Below are 18,322 nucleotides of genomic sequence, written 5' to 3'. Positions count from 1 at the left end.
ATTAAAGACCTAAATGTGAGACATGAAACTATAAAGACTTAGAAGAAAACAGACAAGAATCTCATGTTCATCAATATGAGGAATTTTTTTGTGGATATGTCTCCATGTGCAATGGAAACAACAGCAAAAATAAACAAGTGGGGATACATTAAACTAAAGTTTCTGCAAAGCAAAGGAAACCCTCAACAAACTAAAAAGGCAACCTACAGTATAAGAGAATATATTTGCAAATGCTGTATCTGATAAGGGGCTAACATCCAAAGTATGTAAAAAACTCATACAACTCCACACCAAAAAATAACCCAATTTTAAAAAATGAGCAAAAGACCTGAATAGACATTTTCCTGAAGACATACAGATTGCCAATAGACACATGAAATGATGCTCAACATCATTAATCATCAGAAAAATGCAAATCAAAACTACAGTGAGGTATCACCTCACACCAGTCAGAATGGTTATTATCCAAAAGATAAGAAATAACAAGTGTTGGTGAGGATGTAGAAAAAAGGGCACCCTCCTACACTGTTCGTGGGAATGTAAATTGGACCGTACACTATGGAAAGCAATATGGAGGTTCCTCAAAAAACTAAAATTAGAAATACATATGACCCAGCAATTCTACTTCTGGGAATTTACCCAAAGAAAACAAAATCAAATTCGACAAGATATATGCCCATTTATGTTCATGGCAGGATTATTTACAATAGCCAAGATAAGGAAGCAACTCAAATACCCACTGATAGATAAAAGGTAAAGAAGATGAGGTACATATACACAATGGAATATTAGCCATAAAAGTGGAAATCTTGCCATTTGTGACAACATGGATGTACCTAGGGGTATTATGCTAAATAAATAATCTAGGCAAAGAAAGACAAATACCATATTTCTCTTATATGTTGAAATCTAAAAAGCAGAACAAACAAAAAGAGAAATAGATTCACAAATACAGACAGCAGACTGTTAGTCACCATAGGAGAGGGATGGAGAGATGGGTGAAGTAGGTGAAGGGGATAAAGAGGTACAAACTGTAAACTGTCAAATAAATTAGTCATAGGAATGGAAGTGCAACATGTAGAATATAACCAATAAAATTGTAATATTTTGGTATGGTAATGAGGGAACTACACTTACTGTGGCAAGCACCTAGTAATGTATATAATTATCAAGTCACTATGTTGTACATCTGAAACCAATATAATATTGTATATAACATCGTTCCAATAAAAGAATATATATGTAAAAGAAAAAGTTACTTTCCTCAGTATTTTATCATCCAGGAGAGAGATACAAGTAAACATTCTATGAAAATACATGACAGTAAATCCAACAGAGAAAGAGACCATATACTATGGGAAAGTAGGGTGGGAAAACAAATGCACGTTGGGATGTGAATGTCAAGAAGATGGCTTCCTAGAGGAAATTATTGACTCCAAGCCTTTAAGGAAGAAAAGTAGCTAACCAGGTAAAGATATTTCACATAGAGGGAACATTGGAAGGCATGAAACATGACACACGACAGGACATGAATGTTGGGGAATAATAAATCCCTTAGTATATAACTGGATTATGGTTTTGGATGGCAGGAGCTTAGAGGAAGACAAAGCCAGACAAGTGAGCAGGCATCGGATCATAAGGGCAATGTATGTCAGGTAAAGAAATGTATTTGGAAGAAGAATCAAGCACAGATCTTTATGAAAACAAGTCTGTAATGGATCCAGATGAGTGTAACACCTGGGTGTCAATGAGGAAACTTCAGTAATCATTTGTAAAGAGAAATCACATTTTCTCACTCCATGAGGGAAATGAAGTCACTCAATTAGGAATAAAAAACTGAGAAAATGGATTCCAAGATATTCTCTACAATTCAAAACAGTACCCTTTCTTCCAAAGCTCTTTGTTTCTCAGAAGTTGTCCTGTTTGTGAGTCTTGTCAGAGAAAGCACATAAAAGAAAACAACTTTAGAATTCCTAGGCAGGAAAAGACTAGACTATTCTATTATTGAATCTAAGACAAAGAGAAATATATTAGTGTGGCTGATTCTGTGAAGCACTTGTTATCACATCCTGCTGCTTTCCTTTCTCCATGTGTGTTGATCTTAAAAGTGCCCCCTTAATAAAATTTCTGCTTTATGAAAAAAAAAATGTCTATCTTGTGTTAAACTACAAATCTAGATTTGAGGCACATGACGTGTTCTCTGTTCCAGGTGCAAAGAGGGATGAAAAGTCTGATTCCTGGGAAAGGGATGAAGGAATACTCAGAGTTGGTTTCTTCCCTCCAGTTCTGTTCTTAGACTGAAAAAAGGTATCTCTCTTTGCTGCTTCCCATGGGTCTCTTCCACTTCTGTCTCTCCACCAGCCAGACTGCTAGGTGAGAGTGAGACAGTGAATTCCTCCAAGATGTGGGATTGTGGTTGGTGGCCCACACATGGATCCCTCCCCATTCCTTCTTTCAGCCCACCTCCTGCTCGGTTAAGCTGGGTTAAGGCAGTATTTGGCAGGGAATGGACTCACTGGGTCGAGAGAAGACAGGGGGCCACATAAGGGCTGCAGAGCCTGGTTCCAGGGTTGGCCAGGAAAAGAGCAGCTTTGTAGATTAGGTCTTAGAGAAGCTGAGGGTCAGCTTTGGGGTTTGTGTGCCTAGGCACAGGATTGCTTGAAGGCTGGGAGAATGGAGCTAGGAGCAATTGATGGAGAAAGGGAGAAGGGGTACAGATGGGAGAGGAAGAGCATCAAAAAGGTGGGAGTCATTTCTGTCAAGGGAATGGAAACTTTCTTTTCCTTCCTGCTCTTAGAGTTACCAAAGAATCCAAAAGGACTGTTACAGATCTTACCATATATGGGTGTGGGCTGGAAAGAAAGAAGAAACTGCTGAGAGAAGGGTTTAGAAAGGGGGAGATCCCTTGGCTAAGCTCAAGTATGAGTCAGAAAACAGCTTGGTAATGGAAGCCAGGACTTTGACTTCCCCTTGGGCTCCTGGAAGATGATCCCAGGATGGCTGAGCTGTGGGAATGGTCAGTGAGGTTACCGTTAACACAGAAGTGGAACCTTCCCCAGCCCCTGGTCTTCCCAAACAAGCTCCATCTATTCAACCCCAGAAACTGTTTTCCCAACCACTCCAAGGCCTGAAAACTCCTTTGATTTCATAAATAAATCTTTCTTTCCCAAAGTAATTCTAGTCCTAATGTTCCCCCCATTCCTCCTGGGCTGCCCATTTAATGGGACTTCAGTAGGGACTTGGTACTCCTGTTTCACTTGCCCCCTGCTCTCCAGGCTTCAGCTGTAGGAGGAATGGGTGAGAGTAGGTGAAGCTTGGTGGGCCACGATGGGGTTCCAAATGTCTTTAAATGCCCTCAGTCCAGAACTTGGTCCTGATTTGCAGTTTCACTCCTTTGTCTGGTAACATTCATTTGTTAAACTGGTACTTAAAGAGTCTACTATGTGCCAGGCACTGGGGATGGAGTGAACAGCACAAAGTCTTGTCTTCATGGAGCTTGCATGCAGGATCAGATTCAGGTGCCTTGGTTCCTAGTTTTCTGTTATCCTCTAGGGATGCTAGAATTTACAACCTCACATTCATTATTAATCCCAATAACTTCCCCTCTATGAAGCCATTGGGATTCAAGGGGAGGCTTGGCTTTCTTTTACATTGTTACAGCTTTAATGAGGTCTAACTTACATGCAATAAACTGCAGGTCAAAACTTTGATCAAAGTGTTCAACTTGTTAAGTTTTGACATATGTATACAGCCATAAATCAACATAAAATCAAGATAATGAACATATCCACTCCCAACATATCCAACCCCACCATCTCTTTTCTTAATCCTCTCCATTCTCCTTCCCTTGAACTCTATGAAACTTCTAGAAGATACAAACTAGTCCTTAGTAACTTTTGATGTATAGAGCACTGAACTGAATAAAAAAAGGAGCTTAGGGCCTGATGAAGACTCAACTGTTGGAGGGAGAGAGAAGTTGGGATTTAGAACCAAATACTTGATCTTCAGTTTAGCTTGAGTTCCCATCATTGCTGGCAACAAAGTGGCAAGGAAGGAACCTGATTGTCAGGAGAGAGTGGACATCTTCTCTAGGGACATAATCCATAAAGTAGTTGGGCATGGTCCAGTTCAGCTGATACCTGGGGATATCCGTAGGCTGCTACCTTCAGTCTTACGTCTTGCATGGAGTCTCATGGAAAGGATTATACTGAAGGTTTAAGCTAAATGAGAGGATTATCCATATTATTAAAACTTTTTTGGTATGCTGATTATAGGTTTAACTGTCTTGACACTACTGCTAGACTGAGAGCTCCTGCAAGGCTTATCTGTCTTCAGCACCTAACAATCTCTGCATTCAATTATTTATGGAACAATGATATCATCACTTAGGTCCCATCCAACTACCTAGAATAAAATAATACCTAGTGTGAGTAAACTGCCCTGAAGTTGGTACTTTCACGGAAATTGCAATTAGCTTGCAATTAGTGACTATTAGCTTGGTTGAGAATGGGCCTCTGGAAGGGCCAAGGGTTTGGAAGAAGGAGAGTGGGTAGTTCGGAGAGGGGCAGAAATACGACTCTTTTGGGTAGGAAAACCTCCCCACTGTTCACCGTCACCAACACCAAAGATGTGAAGTCTCCAGTAATGATCTGAGTATTTGGAGTAGGGGGTGGGGGACCACAGGTAGAGTTAGGGGTTAGGTACACTTTGGATTCTAGCAGCCCAGGCTTTCCTCCGAGTAGGAGTTTCGTTCCAAGTAGGAACCTCTATGCGGTTCGATCCCTGGTTCCACACTGTCTTCTTTACAGCATGCCTTCACCTCAAGACCGTGCACCGACGCCAAGAACTTAGAGCGGTAGTGAGAATGACAGGATCCAACAATGTTCTCTCCCAATCCACTCACTCAGAGGAGTTAATTTCTCCAGCGTCCGGCTGGAGTCCCTCCCTCTCCCGCCCCAGACCCCGCCCCCTCCCCCAACTCCGCGGTCCAGGCGGGCTAAACCAGGAGGGGACGGCGCCAGTCGGAGCGCTGGGTGGGGCGGAGCTCCTGCCCGGGAGGAGTTGTGGCTGCACCGTCTGGCCGCCCGACCGACCTCCGGCTTAGCCGACTGTGCTTGAGACGCCGGGCCCCTCTTCCTTCACCTCCCCAGCCCACTCTCTGAGCCTCCGGAGGCTCCTCGCCGCTCCGTGCAACTGTGCTGGTAAGTCCCACACCAAACTTTCCTGCTGCGGAGTTTCAGGCCGATCCTCGAGCTACATTGTAGTTGATAGTGCTTGGAGGTGCGTGGTGGTGAAGGATTGAGACTAGCCGTCTTGAACTATTCACTATTCCACAGCTTCCCTAAAGTGAGTCACATTTCACCCATTTCCCGAGTTGGTAGGACTCTAGACTTTTGTCGGTTCAACTTGTAGAGAGGGAGATGAGGGTATTCACTCTAACTTCGCTCCCCCCGCCACCATTTCTGAGATTAAGCAGTTCTCGATGCTTTCCCTCCGTATTTCAATTATCTTTGGCTCTCTAAAAGCCCATCCCCTCCCAACTCTGGCGTGGCAAAGCCCCCTCCCCAAGGCATTCAGGTCCACCTCCTCTCCATTACCCTCGGGGACCCCAGATATTTCGGGCCGCAAGTTCCCTCCGGGTCTCCGGGGGTCTCCGGGTCTCCCAGTCCTGTGTACTAGCCAAAGACGTGCGGGGGCTGGGTCCGGCTGTGGAGGGAGGGGCTGAGGCTGGGGCTGGTCCGAAGCCAGGCGGGCGGGGTCGAGAAGGGGAGGTGTAGGGGGCCGGACGGGGCGGAGCGGGCGGCATTTGCGGCCGGCGCCGGGGTGGAGAGTTGTGCGCCGGTCCCTGGGCCTGGGCTCGGGCTCGGGCTCGGGCGCCTGCGATGTCTCAAGATGGCGGAGCTGGGCGAATTAAAGGTACCGGCCCCCTCCCCCATCCCCATCTGGACTGAGCTCGGCGGTACGCCGAGTCAGGGAAGCGACCGAGACTGGGTGCCGAGGGCTCGTGTGGGGGCTGGAGACGTGGCGGGGACTGGCTGCTGGCGATGGGGGAGTAGCGGCTGTGAGCAAGGAAGGGGCCGCGGCGGGGCTCCGGGGGCGGGGCCGCGGGGCAGATGTAGAGGTGGGGGCCGAGGGGAATTGTAGCTGTTGGGGGCCGAGGCGCCGGGGGCGGAGACGCGGGGTAGAAGTCGGATTTGGTAGTAGAGGCAGATGTTGGGGTAGGGCCGGCGGAAAAGCTGCTCTAGAAGCACAGGGAGCGAGTTGATCACGGCCTAGAGATGCGACAGTAGGGGGCGGATGTAGGGATGGGGCTGGGGGCAAATGTACCGGAGGCTCCCAGGAATATGCAGCGGAGAGGATGGAGGCTCTGGGCTGCTGCAGAAGTCCGAGCCTTGGGAAGCATCAGTGGGCGGCTGAGATCCAGGGGGCGGGGCTGTGCGGGGTTAGATCGAGGGGTGGGGCAGAAGCATCCTGCAGACAGAGAGGAAGGTCCTGCCTTAGTGAGTCGGAGTCTTTGGGTGGGGACAGGAGTGAGAAACTAGGGATAGAAAGGGGGAAGTTTTTGACAAAGCTAATGGAGAAATAAAGACAGGACGGAGGAAATAAGGACGGGTAGAAAGGTAAAGGGGCAAAGTTTTAATCACATTCCTCAAAAGGGGCCCAAAGCTATAAGCCTCCTTTGAGGGGAAGAATTGCGGAGGGCTAGGAAGGCCTGCCGCGAACAGGGTCTTCTAAGCATTCCCAGAGGGGTGTCCTTTACGGGAAGAGCTTTTTGTGCCCTCCTGTTACCACACAGTCTTGAGAATGACCATATCCGAGGACATCTCACAGAACCTTAAGAAACCATTGGGTTCATCCTTCTGCCTCCTGGCTTTGTTCTGGCCCTTGAAATGGAGCCATAGTCCTGAGCATAGGAGAGCTTGCAGTTCTGCACCCTGACTCAGGGACTGCGTGCCTTTTTATTCTCTGTTTAGATCTTCGTCCACTCCTCTTCTACCCCTATGGAGGGGAAGGATCACTTTTTTTCTGTATGGAGGAGAGAAGCAGGTTATTAGTTCCTGGGAGATGGAGTAAATAGGTAAACAAGAATATTTGGACTTGTGGTATTAACCCTGCCTCACCCCAAGTTTTGGTCTTGTTTCTTTCCCAGAAAAAAAGGACTGAGGGGGGTGGTTATGTAAATGACACTGAGAAAGGATTTGGGGGAGTTATGATCATTGAACCCTGACCTAAAAACCTGGCTGCAAAAGCTTCAGAGGCTTGGACAAAATAGCTGAGGTGGATTGAGGTGTTGGGAGGGGTGGGCCATGGGGCACAGTCCTCCAGCCACCTGGCCCCATTCTTCCCTGTGGGGCTGTCACCTGAATCCTCTTATCCCACTCTTTCTTCCATTCTCCTGTCTTCTTTCCAGGAGGCTGTGAATGGGTCTGAGAGTCAGAAAGAGCAGGAGAGGAGATAAGCCACTTAAAGGGAAATCAGGCTTGAGGCAGGGATGGAGGTAGGAGTCTGTGGTGGATTCAGAGGTGTGCATAAGGATGGTTTGCTGTGTGCACCCTGCACCCTGCCACCACCTGGTCAGTCTCCAGGCATGGGGAGATAGGGTTGCTCAAGCTCTGGGTGGGTTGATGTGAGGGTTGCTGAAATGGGACTGAGATGTCCCTTTGGCCAGATTGGCTATCTGGCAGTAATCTGCTAGTTGCACAGTGTGTTTTTGATCAGTGCTGGAGGGAAAGAGGCAGTTACGCACTTGGTAGCTCAGCCCCACGTCCTTGGTAGAACAGGCCTGTGTAAGGTAGGATTCTAAAGTTTCACTGTTTTCCACAGCACATGGTGATGAGTTTCCGGGTCTCTGAGCTCCAGGTGCTTCTTGGCTTTGCTGGCCGGAACAAGAGTGGACGGAAGCACGAGCTTTTGGCCAAGGCCCTGCACCTCCTCAAGTCTAGCTGTGCCCCTAGTGTCCAGATGAAGATCAAAGAGCTTTACTGCCGCCGCTTTCCCCGGAAGAACCTAGGGCCCTCTGATCTCTCTTTGCTCTCTCTGCCCCCTGGCACCCCTCCTGTAGGCTCCCCTGGTCCTCTAGCTCCTATCCCCCCAGCCCTTTTGGCCCCTGGTTCTGTGCTGGGCCCTAAGTGTGAAGTAGACATTCACCCACCTCTGCCGCAGCCTGTGCACCCTGATGTCACCATGAAACCGCTGCCCTTCTATGAAGTCTATGGGGAGCTTATCCGGCCCACGACCCTTGGTAAGGCTCTTTGTGGTCCCTCAATCTTCCTGAACTCCATGCTTCTACCCCAAGCCTTTCTTAGGCTTTAGTCCTATGGGATCAGCAGGCTGGGGTGGGGGCAACCTATCTGTGGATAGGCTTGGGAATAATTGCCCCTCTGTGTCTTCAGCATCCACTTCAAGCCAGCGGTTTGAGGAAGCCCACTTTACATTCGCCCTCACGCCACAGCAAGTGCAGCAGATTCTCACGTCCAGGTACATCACTTTCAGTCCTCTTGCCACATCTGAGGGTGGTTACCCCTTTCTGCTCTCTGATTCTCTTCTGCCCTGCTCGCCTGCCTGTTTACCCTCCTGTACCTGCTTTGTCTCTTATTCTCTTGTGTGTCTCTTTTCTGTCCCTGGATATCTAACCTTTTCTGTCACTGTCTATTCACCCCTGCCCTCTAGGGATCACACACTCACATCTCTTCCTCTCCTTCCGTGTTACAGAGAGGTTCTGCCAGGAGCCAAATGCGATTATACCATACAGGTGCAGCTAAGGTGAGCTGATCTTCCCTCCCTGCCCTGCTGGGCTCCCATGGGGGGTTGGCTCGAAATAAGGGTATGACAGATACTCCTAGGATATCTCTACTCTGCCACATCCACTCCATTCCTGGGAATCGTGTTTGATGCTGAGGGCTACAGATACCGATGACTGTTTTCTGAGGTTCCCTGCCTCACTGCCAGATTCCCCTTAGGAAACTGCCTCCTACCCTTTCTTCTCTCATCTCTTACCAGGTTCTGTCTCTGTGAGACCAGTTGCCCACAGGAGGATTATTTCCCCCCCAACCTCTTTGTCAAGGTCAATGGGAAACTGTGCCCCCTGCCGGTAAATGCTCTAACCTTCTTCTGGCAGTAACCCCTTCTCTGTATCAGTTCATACTTGTTAACTACAAACCTATTATGAAAGAGACAGGCCTAGCACAGTGCCTGGCTCATAGTGTTTAGTTTACTGATTGAATCAGTATAATCTAGAGAGTACTAAGATAGGGCTGAGCAAGTATTCTGTCAGAACCTAGAGGAGGGACATTAGTTCAACCACAAGGGCAGGGAGGACTTCTCAGAAGGATGACCTCAGAGCTGAGATTTGGAGGGAGTGGGGTGTTCTCATTCTTCCTCCTCAGGAACTCAGTGAATAAGCTCTCCTTCCCTGCCCCACCAAATTGAATCCCACAAGCAACCCTAGATGGTGCCCCACTGTTTTGAGTCATTGAATGGGCCCCCATCTCCTTGGTCAGTGAGTGAGCTGGCCTTCCCTCCAGGGAGTGGTAACCTGCGACAAGATGTCTTTGACTAGTCCCTCCCTTCCCCAGGGTTACCTTCCCCCAACCAAGAATGGGGCTGAGCCCAAGAGGCCCAGCCGCCCCATCAACATTACACCCCTGGCCCGTCTCTCAGCCACTGTTCCCAACACCATCGTGGTCAACTGGTCATCTGAGTTTGGACGGGTGAGCATGGCTGAGGCAGGGAGCCTGGAGAAGCCTGTAGGGAGTGAGGAGGATTTATCTATTGTCCCGGGTTGGGGAAACATCTTCCTCTTTATGCGTCTCTCTGTCTTAACCTGCTGTTTCTGGTTCTCATAGAACAAAGGAGGTGGGGGTGGGGGTGGTGTGCAAAGCAGAGGCTAATTGTCTCCCCCAACCTCCAAGTAGAATTACTCCTTGTCTGTGTACCTGGTGAGGCAGTTGACTGCAGGGACCCTTCTACAAAAACTCAGAGCAAAGGGCATCCGGAACCCAGATCACTCCCGGGCACTGAGTGAGTAGTAACATGCTGCCTCTCTTTCCACTCTGATCTGGAGCCAAGTCTTCTGGCCCTCCAGCCTTTATAATCAAACCCATACCCCTCTGATGACAATTTACCTCACCTCTCACAGGAACCCCAGCCCTTCCTCATCTCCCTCACGAATCTTCCTGGTTGGAAAGTCAGATCACTCCTAGACACTGAGTGTTGATACCCTTGCATTCCCTGTTATCCATCTGCGCTGCACACTTCACAGACCCTAACTCCAGGCCTGCTGGAATATGGGTTCTCTGTAGACTGAGAAGAGTCTTAGGAATCATCTAATACAACTCTTGTGATGCTTCAGTTTCCTCTAAGTCATCTCTGCCAAAGTGTCACCCAGCTGTATTTAAGCATCTTCAGGGATGGGGAAATCTTTCCCCGCAACCCATCCTTCATAATCCAATTTCAGACCACCCCCATGTGACATCCCTCTGTTCCCCAAAGGCTCTCTCCCCAGCTGCCTCTCAGCTAGAGCCATCTGCTTCTGGCCTTACCACCTCCCAGGCTTCCTTACAGCTTTGCTGACTCCATGGCTGTGGCCTAACTCTTGTTTCAGTCAAGGAGAAATTGACCGCTGACCCGGACAGTGAGGTGGCCACTACAAGTCTCCGGGTGTCACTCATGTGCCCGGTGGGTACAAGGGAGAAGTGGGAGGAGGGTTGTGTTACACTTGGACTTAGATGAGGGGTCCTAGGGTTATCACAGTGAGACTTTCTGGGTTGTGGGGACTCTGACCAGAGAATTTTTCTCTCCTCAGCTCGGGAAGATGCGCCTAACTGTCCCTTGTCGAGCCCTCACCTGCGCCCACCTGCAGAGCTTTGATGCTGCCCTTTATCTGCAGATGAATGAGAAGAAGCCAACGTGGACATGTCCTGTCTGTGACAAGAAAGCTCCCTATGAATCTCTTATCATTGATGGGTAGGGCCATTCTGCATTATTTCCCTTACTCTTAGGACACCCACTAGGACCCTAGGACTCTCTCTCTCTCCCTCTCTAGAGACTGAGAGAGAGCACTTCTCCACCCATGAACCCTAACTCTTAAGCTATCCCGCTTTATATATATTTATTTATATATGCCCTTTATAATATGTATATTTCCAACCCTGAGGACTTAATACATACTAGGCGTCTTGCTGAGCATTTGGCATTCCTTATCTTACTGAATCCTTGTAGCCCTATGAGATGGGTATTATCGTTACAGGTGAGAAAACTGAGGCCCAGAGAGATGGAGTATCTTGCTCAAAGTTATTTTGTTGTTAAGTGGCAGAGCCAGGGTATCCAAATGGTAAAATATCTCTCCTATAAAAATTACCTGACCTCTCACTGAGCACAGGAGTAAAGTTCTTTTGAGGGACTGGATATGCTGATGTAACTAATCCTAACCCCTTTTCTAGAACCTACATTAAGGTTCTTGTTCCCAGTGCTATGTTTGAAATGTTTATAGAGTTCTGTATCTCTGCTCCTTTTGTCTTGTCCCTAGTACAACATGAAATTGTGTTTAGAATGTATTTATGTTAAAAGAGCACTTAAAGTTTGCAAAGCTCTTCTACATACCTTATTCTATTTGATTCCAATAACTCAGAGAGGTCAGTAGGGTGGATAATAATAGCCCCATTTTCAGATGAGGAAACTGAAGATCAGGAAGTTGAGTCCCAGAACTCCTTGGCCACTGTTCCAGCCCCATGAATTCCCATCTCTCCCCTTCCCCAGTTTATTCATGGAGATTCTTAATTCCTGCTCGGATTGTGATGAGATCCAGTTCATGGAAGATGGGTCCTGGTGTCCAATGAAACCCAAGAAGGAGGCATCTGAGGTTTGCCCCCCGCCAGGGTATGGGCTGGATGGTGAGTGAACCCCTGTCTCCCAGCTGAGCTAAGTCTTGGATGGCCTTTTCTCTGAGACACAGTCTTCTTACCACCCATAGGCCTCCAGTACAGCCCAGTCCAAGAGGGCAATCCATCAGAAAATAAGAAGAAAGTCGAAGTTATTGACTTGACAATTGAAAGCTCATCAGATGAAGAGGATCTGCCCCCAACCAAAAAGCACTGTCCTGTCACCTCAGCTGTCATCCCAGCCCTACCTGGAAGCAAAGGGTATGAGGAAACAGGCTGAGTCTATAGCAGAAGGGGCAGAGGAAGAAGTCAGAAATGCTCTCTGATCACTGTGCAAACCCTGGGGCAGAGAGGGCAGTTGGGAGGCTGAGCTGGGTGAGGGCGGCTGTGGCTTGCTGGTTGCCCAGCTCCTCTCTCCTCACAGGGTCCTGACATCTGGTCACCAGCCATCTTCGGTGCTACGGAGCCCTGCTGTGGGCACGTTGGGTGGGGATTTCCTGTCCAGTCTCCCACTACATGAGTACCCACCTGCCTTCCCCCTGGGGGCCGATATTCAAGGTATGACATCAATTGCAGGGTGGGGCCCTACATTGCCACATCCTCCTGAGATCCAGACCAGAAGAACCCCCTGCTTCTTGTCAAAGCTTTCTGGCTCCCTTGCAAAGGGCCACAATCCAAGGAACTTTTGTTTTTAGCAGTGAAGGGGTCAGACAGGAGGTTGATTTTAATTTTTCTTTTCCTGCCAGGTTTAGATTTATTTTCTTTCCTTCAGACTGAAGGTCAGGTAAGTGATCCTTTTCCCATGAAGATCTCAGACCTCTGAAGCTTCCTTCCTAGTCCTTTCTCTCATTTTCCCTGAAAACCTAAACTGACTTCTCTGAGGGCAGGCCAGGGATGGGGGTGTGTGCAGGTATGTGCAGGCAGTTTATTTCCCCCCTCAGCCCCACTGGTACGTCCTCAGATGTCACCCATGTCATCCCTGAACCTGCTACTGTTCTTTTTCTAGACTTCTTAGTGTAATTCTGCCCACTGTGTGTTCACCACCCCCCAATCCATGTGAACTTGAGCACCATGCCTGCCGGACATTCCATACATTTCAGACGCCCACAGGGCCAAGAACCTACCAAGCTGGAAGGACTGTGTCAAGGCAGGGAACAGGGGTGGTGTTGGGGGGAAGTAGGAGAAAGAGTCAGAGGCTCTCCTGCTTCTCAGGGAATACCTTGGGATCCAGAGGGATTGATTTATCTCATGGTATTTCTGACATGAATGATTCAGAAGTGGGTGAAGTCAGGCTAACATCTTAAACTGTGCCTTTGATTCCTCCCAGCACTATGGTCCCTCTGTCATCACCTCGCTAGACGAACAGGATGCCCTTGGCCACTTCTTCCAGTACCGAGGGACCCCTTCCCACTTCCTGAGCCCACTAGCCCCCACACTGGGGAGCTCTCACCACAGCACCACTCCAGCACCCCCTCCTGGCCGTGTCAGTAGCATTGTAGCCCCTGGAGGTACCTTGAGGGAGGGGCATGGAGGACCCCTACCCTTGGGTCCCTCTTTGACTGGCTGCCGGTCAGACATCATTTCCCTGGACTGAGACCCCTGGATTATGGAACCTTTACTGCCTCCCAACACAACACTAAGCAAATATGCTGTGGAGCCCAGACCCCTGGCCTCTGTGACCTCTCAGGGGGCTTTGGCCAAAGGCCTGAAAGACCTTCAAGGATACCTGTTTTTGGCCTCTTCTCTGTCTGAGAAGGCCAGCACCCAAAGGGTTAATATTTAACCTCTTTTTAGGGACACTGGGATTCTTTTTGGAAATGTTCTTTAGATGGCTGGCACATTCCTTTGGGTATGTTTACCTAGGCAGTGGGAGGCAAATGGGATGGGAAATGAGTTGGGGGGAGGGCTGGATCGTCAGCCATGACTCCCTAGAGCCTTGTGGGACGAGGTCCTTCTCTTGTACCACAGATGCCCTCTCTTCCATTCTCCAAACCCACATGTGGCTCTGTTCCTTTCCCACATCGATTGTCCATTCCATTCTCTTTGGCCAAACACACAGGTGGAGAAACTGAGACAGTCAGATACATGGACAGAAAACTATTTCGGGTTCCAGATTTTTTGTACATAAACAAGAAAAACCAAAATACTCCAAAGATGTCTTCCCCTGCTTCCTACTTCCCAGTATGACTGAAGAGAAGATAAGGCTTTAGCCCTGATCCCCAGGGTTTTGGGAAGCAGGGCCTGGCCTATTGCCTGGGTTTCTCTCTATTTATATATTTAAGTTCACAATGTTTCTTATGCCGACCAGCCAAGAGCCTGAGCTTCTAAAGGCTCATGGCCCTGTGGTTGGGTCTGGCTTATTCTACACTTTTCCTTGGAGGTGGGAGGACCCTCATACTCTCCCCAATCTCCTTTATCAGGCTCCTCCATGGCCTAGGACTTATGTTGTAATTTTACTTGTTATTCCCAAAGTTGTACAAAGTTCTTACCCATAATAAAGGTTGTGAATGTTCTGTGAGTGTCATGGAGGTAGGTAGGCTGGGGAGGGGATTATGCACTTTGCTTTCCAGATCCCTGTTTTGGGAGGAGGGGGTTCATGTTCTGTTCTTCTTTTGTGGGTCCTGGGTCCACATGAGCTACACTTTCACAAAGTAGAGGTGTCACCCTGAGGATTTCCAAGAGCAGTTGTTCTTTCTGCCTTCCTCTCCCCCACACCCATAAAACACTATAGCATGCAGCCCAATGCTGTGGAGCTCTCAGGTCCTTCACCCTTACCTGCTTAGATGTTGCAGCCAGAGCCTGAGGGCAAATTTAGGCCCAGTGCTGACCCTCTCTTTGTCTTCTGCTGTGGTTGGGGTTGTTTGCAGCAGTGTAGACACAGGCAGGGCCAGAGGTCGAGCTCCTCCATCCTCCTCTAGTTCCACCGCACTGTGTGATAACAACTGTCTGGGCTTTGCCTAGTGGCTTAGCCCACTTCCATGTCCATCAGGTCATTGAGTCCTCTCAGCCACCGCAGGAGAGGGGTAGGGTGGGTGTCAACCTCATTTTACAGAAAGGAAACATGTTCAAGGAGGGTTAAATGATTTACCCCTGTGGGGGAGAGAGACTCAGATCCAGTCTTCAGTGCTACCCAGTTGGAGCAGGAACTCTTGGAGTTTAGTGGGCATTGTTTTTGATCTCATGTGCTGTCTTCGTTATTAGTTAACCAACTCTCCCTAAGAGACTCCAGCACAAAATTCCCTCCTGAGGAGGGAATAGAAGCTGAAGTTCTCAATGTGAGTGTTGGTGTGTTAGAATGTCAGGGAGAAGTTATTACTTACAGAACAGAAGATGGTAGGTTCTGGGGGAGATGTCTGGGTGCCTCTGTCCCATCCTCTGTGGCAGCCACTGCAGCAGCCACATCTGGTCCCAGCCATGTAAAGGCACTCACCTCACTTGGGTTTGGCTGGATCCGAGCCTGGGGCCAGACATGTTGATGGCTTAGTCATGACCTCTCTTGGGAGGCCTGTTTTTAATCACAGACTACCCACTGGCAGAATGGAGAGGTGAGGTGCAGGGGGAGAGTCTATTGGATTTCTTGGTTACCTGTGACTCCCCCCACCAACTTAGTCTCAGTAAGAAGCAGTCTGCTTGGGCATCCTGAGCCCCATTTCCTTCCTCCACTGCCAACCCTACCTGTAGCTGCTGCTGGGACTCCTGGGAGGCCACAAGTAGATAGAGGATGATGTGGTGGTATTTGGGGAGACCCCAGCTCAGCCTAGGAGGGTAGGCAGACTAAGAAGAAAACAGCAAAAGTGAGAATTTTCTGTCTAAGACTTTGTAAATACAGCTGAGGAAGTGGGGCATAGAAATGGCACAGGAGGGACATGGTGAGGAGTCTCCACTTCGTGTTTGGGGTCTCCAAACCATGCACACTTCATGGTTTCCCCTGTGTTGGAGGTTGGTAGGGCTGTTCGGTGGGTTAGAAGTTGTTGAGGGCTCTTGGTTAAATAGGAAGGGACCTCTTCCAGGTCCTTGTCTCACCTCCCATAACCCCAGTGGGACCCAAGAGAACTGGCCCTGGGGCAGCTGTAGTCCACTCTCTTCCCAAAGTTCTCGAAGTCCTCCATCCAGCAGCTGGAAGTGAGAGAGTGCAGGTCAGAGAGGTCAGTGCCTGACTCCTCCAAGTCCTTCCTTTGCTCCTCCCCCATTCCACACCCAGGGTGGTCCCAGACAGGTCTCTGGTTCAGGGCAGGTTGCAGGTTTGATCAGCTGATTGGTTACCTCTTCATCAAGTTCCACATGGCCACCAGCAACACAGTGGGACCAATAGGGGAATGGTGGTGTTCTTAGCCAGGGATCAGCATTCACTATTTACACTGCTCCCTCCTCCAGTGGGTACAAATGCAGTTGCAGCCCCTTGTGATAATGGGACACACCATATTTCTGCCCCTACTTCCGTCTCGACTGGGAAAGCAGTGTTGGGTGGAGGGCAAGTTTCCTCTCGCACTTGGGGCACCACCCTCACGGTGCTCACCTGGGGGTACCCAGAGATTGGGCAAAACGCTGAGGGTCCGTGTCCTTCGGGTAAACAAGACAGTTTGATCGCTGGACTGCAGAATGACTGCCACACCTAGGTCCACACCACGATTTGTGGGCACCTCGGTTCCCGAATGTCTGGACTGTTGGTCCACTGCCGCAAAAGGGCAGAAAGGGGGTCGCTGGAGGGAGTGAGCCCTTGGGGTTAATACTTAAGAAGTGGGGCAGGGCTTTCAAAAATTGGGTGACACCCCGCGATGGCGTTAGGAGGTGATAATGCTTCATACGGGAGTCAAAGCGATGGCTCGGCCCCGAGGCCTCTTGCCGCCAGCTCCCGCCCGACTCCAGGTCCCACCTTCGGCCCTGCCCTCCTGGTGGGTATGGCCCTCCCCCAATCCTCGCGCTGGGACACCCTCCCCCACCTTTCCCCGACCTGGAGCGGAAGTGTGATCGAAGCTCCGGGAAATGGCCTGTCCGAGAGGACGAGTCCTCCTGGCTTCAAGCTGCAGTGCGTGGGCCACGGCCCGAGCCCTGGCCCGGCGCGCAGGAGGCCACACACACTCTGCGCGAAGTTCACCGGCTCGGGGCGCCCGGACAGGTATAGCAGCACCCGCGCCGCGGCCATCACGCGACTTTGGGGCGCTGCGGCCTGCCGGGCGCCCTCTGCTGGCCTAGAGGTGCCTCCCCGCGGAGTCGGAGGGAAGCTAGGCTTCCGGGGAAATACAGGCCTAACACTTGGGGACGAGACCGGAAACATTTTTGGCACCTACCCTTCTCACTCAGATGGCAACCAAATACAGCAGATTCTACCTCCTTAAAACTTTCTCAAATCCATGTCTTACTCTCCAAGCTCCATTGCCCTAATACATGCCTTCCTCATATTCTGCCTGAGATACTGCAAGTCTCTAAATAGTCCTGCCCCACCAGTTCATTCTCTACATTGCTGCCAGAGAGCATTCTCAAACACAAGTCTAATCACTTTCCCACTGCTTCCCAGGATAAGCTAAGCTACTTAACCACAGTATAGTAAGGACCTACCTGTCCTTGCCCCTACCTCTCTCCAGCCTGAATTCTGGCAGGACATATGCCCTATTTTCTAGTCGCACCCTATTTACAGATCTCCCAAGAACCAGGCTTTGCAGTCTCTCTGGGATCTTTCCCCCACCTTCCACCCAGTAAATATTCATCTATCAAAATACTATCACTTTCTCTGTGCTCTCTTCCTTACCTGGCCCTTTTCTGTGTCGCCTCACTCTACATACTCTTCCCCTATAGTCCCCCAATACTTCCCTTGTACTTATTTGTCTTCTCCCATTAGGCTGTAGGCATAAGGCTTTTTTGTATTCCTAAGGCTGGGCTCAGTACTGGGCATGTAACAGGTGCTCAGTAAATGATGGAGAGTGGCTTAAAAGTGGAAATGGTTATATCTTTGTATATTATATCTAGTATAATGGCTGGCAATTAATTGGCATTCAAATGAGTTAGAGAGAATTAACACTGGTAGGAGGAAATTGAAGAACTTATAAAACAAAACCTAACTGCTTTAAATGAACTGAAGTTGCTGGGACAAATTACATCAGTTATATTAATCACCTATTCATGGTACTGAGAGTGAGAACTTAAGGATTGCTGTTTAAGAAACCAAGAAAGAGGAGGGCAGTGATTTATTAATTGCTTACCATCTGCCAGGCTTTGTGCTAAGTTTTACATGTATAATTTCAAATGTGCTAGAAGCCTTAAGCTATTAAATATGGTTTCTATCGATAGGATCTAGTGTGACTGCTAGGGTCAATCTACCTGCTAGCTCCACAAATAGCTATTATCGCCAGCTCTGTGATAGTCTTTTATATTCCTTACACTGTGTGTGTTTAAGATTACTGCTTAACAAAATAAAGAACAGGTCTAGCCGCTTGAAAATGGAATGA

The 18,322-nt window shown here is 49.0% G+C and overlaps 2 protein-coding genes across 7 annotated transcripts; one reads left to right on the top strand and one right to left on the bottom strand.

The window, feature by feature from the left end:
- Nucleotides 1-4,978: 4,978 nt before the first annotated feature.
- Nucleotides 4,979-14,392, top strand: PIAS3 (protein inhibitor of activated STAT 3). 6 transcript variants are annotated; one of them, XM_057500636.1, is made up of 15 exons: nucleotides 5,897-5,916; nucleotides 6,975-7,078; nucleotides 7,825-8,242; nucleotides 8,394-8,478; nucleotides 8,713-8,763; nucleotides 9,001-9,091; nucleotides 9,576-9,710; nucleotides 9,915-10,020; nucleotides 10,604-10,677; nucleotides 10,805-10,965; nucleotides 11,758-11,891; nucleotides 11,972-12,140; nucleotides 12,304-12,437; nucleotides 12,626-12,663; nucleotides 13,207-14,392. In XM_057500636.1, exons 3-15 carry the CDS (start codon nucleotides 7,828-7,830, stop codon nucleotides 13,471-13,473), a joined length of 1,860 nt encoding a protein of 619 aa, XP_057356619.1. In that variant the 5' UTR covers nucleotides 5,897-5,916; nucleotides 6,975-7,078; nucleotides 7,825-7,827; the 3' UTR covers nucleotides 13,474-14,392. The 6 variants fall into 6 exon arrangements, with proteins under 6 accessions (XP_036780285.2, XP_036780288.2, XP_036780284.2 ...); XM_036924390.2 differs by lacking the exons at nucleotides 5,897-5,916; nucleotides 6,975-7,078 and adding an exon at nucleotides 4,979-5,201; XM_036924393.2 differs by lacking the exon at nucleotides 6,975-7,078 and having other exon boundaries at nucleotides 5,781-5,916; nucleotides 13,939-14,392.
- NUDT17 (nudix hydrolase 17) lies at nucleotides 14,387-17,290 on the bottom strand. Its single transcript, XM_057500643.1, has 8 exons — nucleotides 16,831-17,290; nucleotides 16,399-16,579; nucleotides 16,143-16,171; nucleotides 15,903-15,995; nucleotides 15,555-15,653; nucleotides 15,200-15,336; nucleotides 14,655-14,807; nucleotides 14,387-14,544 (listed from the first exon to the last, which is right to left on the bottom strand). Exons 1-8 carry the CDS (start codon nucleotides 17,152-17,154, stop codon nucleotides 14,430-14,432), a joined length of 1,131 nt encoding a protein of 376 aa, XP_057356626.1. The 5' UTR covers nucleotides 17,155-17,290; the 3' UTR covers nucleotides 14,387-14,429.
- Nucleotides 17,291-18,322: the final 1,032 nt, after the last annotated feature.

Source organism: Manis pentadactyla, chromosome 4 (assembly GCF_030020395.1).
Source record: "Manis pentadactyla isolate mManPen7 chromosome 4, mManPen7.hap1, whole genome shotgun sequence".
Taxonomy (NCBI): Eukaryota; Metazoa; Chordata; class Mammalia; order Pholidota; family Manidae; genus Manis; species Manis pentadactyla.
Note: the sequence above shows the minus strand (reverse complement) of the source record. Positions and strands in the feature narration are given on the sequence as shown.